This window comes from Harpegnathos saltator, unplaced genomic scaffold (assembly GCF_003227715.2).
Source record: "Harpegnathos saltator strain DR-91 unplaced genomic scaffold, Hsal_v8.6 scaffold37, whole genome shotgun sequence".
NCBI classification, from domain to species: Eukaryota; Metazoa; Arthropoda; class Insecta; order Hymenoptera; family Formicidae; genus Harpegnathos; species Harpegnathos saltator.
The window spans coordinates 866,920-871,388 of NW_020230172.1; the positions used below are offsets into that span (position 1 = coordinate 866,920).

Genomic DNA, 4,469 nt, shown 5'->3' on the forward strand with positions numbered 1-4,469 from the left:
ATCTTTGTCTAGTTTTTGTGCCTTTTAAAATTTATTTTTCAATTCTGAGGCTAAGAAAAAAGGGAGAAAAAGAAGTCGGTGGTCCTGTATATAAAATTTTTAAAAGACATTTACCACTAGTAGATAAAGTTCACTACTAAAAAAGTTTATATTAATCGATTATTATCAATGATTTAAAAATTTTATCGGCTAGAAAAATTGGTAGATCTTTTATATAATCAATTTTTTAAAAGCCAATTATTTTCTTCATTATCATCGTAGTTTTAACTGGTTTTAATGCAGCTAAACAGCTGATAGCTGTTTCTGCGCTATAACCTATATTTATAAACTGTCCTGTCGGTCTCGCGAGATTGTCCTACGAAGTCTTGCTATTTATTGCCTCGTACGTCAACGATTCGTTTTCTGGAGAGATTTTAACGGTTAAAAATTATCCTACAAATATGAACATCTTACGTATGTGTGTTAACAATTTTATTGTAAGAAATGGATTGCGATGTGCGATGAATTTCGAAGGTAGAGTTGCTCATGTTTCTTTATAATTGTGTACATATAATTCTATCGTATTACATATATTTACATGTACTTACATGTGACTTTCTCTGTATAATTATACCTTAAAATTTTATATGCAGGACAGAGACATATTAAAAGATGGGTAGCACCAACAATGATAGCATTAACTAAACGTAAGAGGAAGGAGATTGAGCGATTAGGCTATAAACCGATTCCAAAGCGTAATACTTTCCTGGAATGGAATAGATCTGCAGAGATATATGCATTTAACAAAAGACTGTCTGAAAATTTTGATATTGAAAAGTTGGAGCAAGCTTTTACCCACAAAGTGTATATTTTTAAAGAAGAGCAAAAGCAAAAAGAAATTGGAATAGAAGATCCTAAATTAAATATAAAAGACAACACTACTTTTATTATAAAGGGCGAGAAGCTTGTATCAGAGATTGTACAAAGTTATTTAACTGAAGCTTTATCACTTGCACCTGAAGATGTTATAATGTATGTATATGTTTTTCATATTAGATTTTGCTGAAAATTTATTTTAACATTTAATAATATCTAAATAAGTTTTATCAAAACAACACAGAGATATGTCTTCTATTGATATACATATAAAATATTTATTGTAATATATGAATTTGATGAATCTCCAATATTTTGTTACATATAGATTTTTTCTATTATATTTTTGTATATTTTTTACTTATATATTTAATATTATTAATGATCCGTATTAATAGTATATTCTTTATAAATTATATCAGGATATAATAACAAGTTTCATATTTTATAATACAAATCATATTTAAGAACATGTATTTTTCAGTTCGTTACATGATTATCTTCTCTCTGAGGAAATTTTGGCTAGTGCATCTTTGCACATTGGAGCCAAAGATATCATTTTAACTGAGGTGAGTATATCAAATAATAATTATGAATTTACATTTTCACACAATGCTGAAAATTGACTTCAACATGTTGTTTATAAATAATCTGTAACTGAGATAGTCACATATAAGCGTTTTCCTTAACTTGATATTTCTTAATAAATATTTGTTTAGGAACATCCTGTAGCACAGAAAACTTTGGCTGACACATTTTTTGCTCTTACTGCAGCACTCGCTGAAAGTGTGGATGTAAATCACGCAGGAAAGTTTATTAGAGACTTTTTAATTGTATTATTAGCCGAGAAAGATTTAATGGAGATATGGAATCCGTCTCAGCCATGCGAAATTTTAGATAACGTTCTACACAAACAAGATAGATCTCCTGCCGAACCAAGACTCATTGGACATGCGGGACAAAATACACTTTTAGCATCGTATCACATAGGATTATATTCCAACAAAGAATTTCTAGGTTCAGGTATGTTGTAACCCTTTAGTGTATAATAATATGATATCTTATAGAGAGTAAAACAAAAAACCTTATAACAATTTAATACATATTGTATTGTCATATTTATAATTTTAATGTATTTAACGCAATATATTTTTCTTTATATTTCTTCTAGGATTTGGTCAGACAATTCAAGAAGCTAAAGATGTAGCTGCTATGAACGTCTTAAGTCGAATGTTTGGTTTATCAGATTCTAGTAATCCAATTAAATTTAATAAAACAGTGAATGTATCCTAAGCTATACGGAAGAAATACTTAATAGAAACAAATTTTTATTCAGCAATAAAAACTGTACATTAATGTATATCTGAATCGACTATTTGTGACAAAATGTGATATTGTAAGCAATTAGTAAAATTGGGACAGATATACATATAAATAAAATCATATATTTGTAAGAGAAAGAGAAATACATATAATATTAACATCAAGTGTTGATTTTTATTCATTCTTATTTCACTTCGGCACTTCTGTTAATGCTTTTCTATGTACTACCTTTCTCTGATATGGGAGTTCATACGACGCGCGCTTGTTCAAGAATATCGATACGCCTTCGAGAAATCCAATCGCTGCGATATTCAGTCAGCTGGACGAATTGCGGCGCGAGTCACGTTCGAAAAGCCGTCCTGCATTTCTCACAATTTTGGCTCGCCGAAGGCGAGTCTCGCAGACATATCGCATACACGGCAGTGTCGAAAATGAGCTCGCGCGTTTATCATGATGAAATATTGACGAATAGTTGCCAAAAATATACGAAACGAGTGTGTCGGGAGTGTCGTGCGAAAGTTGGATCTTCATTGCATTATGGCGGCTCAAAGTTTAACGGTCGCGAGGATTCGTCTTAGCGAAGAAGTGTCGGTCGCGAGTCAGTCATGATTCGGGAGTGTCGGAAGTGAGTCTCACGGGTTTATTACGACGAAACATCGCATAAATAAAAGTGAGCTTGTGAAATGGTTGCTCAGAAGTGCCGGATAAGATATTGCACGTATGTTGTATCGTGACTGACCATTAGGATGTGACATCATCTGTGGAGTGTCGCTACGTTTTGCCGTTTTCAAAATGTGTATCAACATCGGGAATGTCGAAAAAGAGTTTCGCGCGCTAGTTTCACCGCGCCTAAAGTCCACCGAAATTGTCTCATGGAACGGCCGATGAAGAACGTCGGGCGAAGCATCGCACGACCGTTACAAAATGGCTACTCGAATTTGAAATCTCGAGTCTGCCATGTTCGTGCCGTCAGGTCGTTGGAATTCCACTCACGAATTATCGATAATTCTGTAGGTACGTTAAATTCTCTCTTTTCCGTAGCAATAAAATTATCGTTATCGATTCTGAATACCATTCCAAGTACGTAGTATCTCGTCATATCAGACGACTCATCGAGCCTCGATGATGTTTCGAGAATCGTTGCGACACGTGTATACGACTCGAGTAATTCGCGGAAATTCGAGCTTGAAAGCCGCCTCGCTACAGATTCACGACATTGAAAGTTTCTTTTCGCGATATGTTGACGTTCGACATCCGAATTCGTAGAAAATTTCCAATTCTCAGCGAGTGAGATTAGCCTGAGGCATCGACGAGATATTCTTGAAGATTGACGACCCGATTGGAAAAAACGGTCGAACGCGGGTGTTCGGGTTTGAGGAAATTTCTTTATCGTTAGTCGTAAAATTGTGACCGATAACAGATACTCGTCAGCTTGTTATTTTATCGATACGTGCAAGTTGATAACGATAAACGAGATACTAAACGATAACTACGAACACTGCGGGCTTTTCATGAGAACAACGAGTAAGAATTCCAAGCGTGTCTATCTCTCTCGTTCGCGAGAGGACACTGGCGACGCGGGGGAGCTCGCGTCGCATCCTCGCATAGGCTTCCACTCTCCATCCGATCTTAGTCCACCGAGGACAGGCGCATTAGAGAAGTACATCGGGTCGAGGAGAGAAGCTTCGAGCGAGCCGACGATTAGGACTTGGCCTCCCTCTCTCTTTCTCCCTTTTCTCTCTTTTCATCATTTTCAAACCTGCAGGATACCGAGTCGACCCGCGCATGAAGAACGAGACGCCTCGTTCGAGACTCGTCTCGAAAATTTCCCAATTCCGCTCCATGACGTTTTCCAGAACGCGAAATAGCATTCTGTAGGATTTTCGTCAACCTCGTCGGCAGCTTGGTCTTCGACGTGGCATGCGGGAGCCGTGGTAATGGGGAACGCAGCCATGGGCGTAAGACCCGCTTCTCCGGCGTCGTTCAACGCGAGACCGAGGAAATTCGCCGTGAAGCGTCGAATTTCGTCAAAAGTACCGTCGCTCGTTCCCCTTTCGCGCTTTCCACGCCAACGGCGTACATTTTGCAAATATCTCGGGAGCATGAATACTCGAGGTACCGATACAGTCGGGAAGTTATAGACGAGTCACTGTTGTACACAACTACGCGACTCGCGGGTCAATACCGGATTCGGGAATGAGCGACTCGTTGCTAAGAGGCTAACAAGAGTGACAAGGAGAGGAGAAGTCAGTAGGAGTGACACGGTTGAAAAGTCGAGACGGCTCGAAAGT

At 37.5% G+C, this 4,469-nt stretch overlaps 1 protein-coding gene across 2 annotated transcripts in view; it reads left to right on the forward strand.

Annotated features, from left to right (window-relative positions):
* The first annotated feature begins 251 nt into the window (after nt 1-251).
* Nucleotides 252-4,469, forward strand: part of mRpL44 (mitochondrial ribosomal protein L44) — a 36,465-nt gene continuing 32,247 nt past the window's right edge. For both annotated transcript variants that reach the window (XM_025300493.1, XM_011150374.3), the window contains exons 1-5: nt 252-513; nt 633-1,011; nt 1,340-1,424; nt 1,575-1,878; nt 2,027-3,192. In XM_025300493.1, the coding sequence (XP_025156278.1) occupies nt 441-513; nt 633-1,011; nt 1,340-1,424; nt 1,575-1,878; nt 2,027-2,148 (963 nt within the window). In that variant the 5' untranslated portion in view covers nt 252-440 and the 3' untranslated portion in view covers nt 2,149-3,192. The remainder of the gene's footprint in view (nt 514-632; nt 1,012-1,339; nt 1,425-1,574; nt 1,879-2,026; nt 3,193-4,469) is intronic.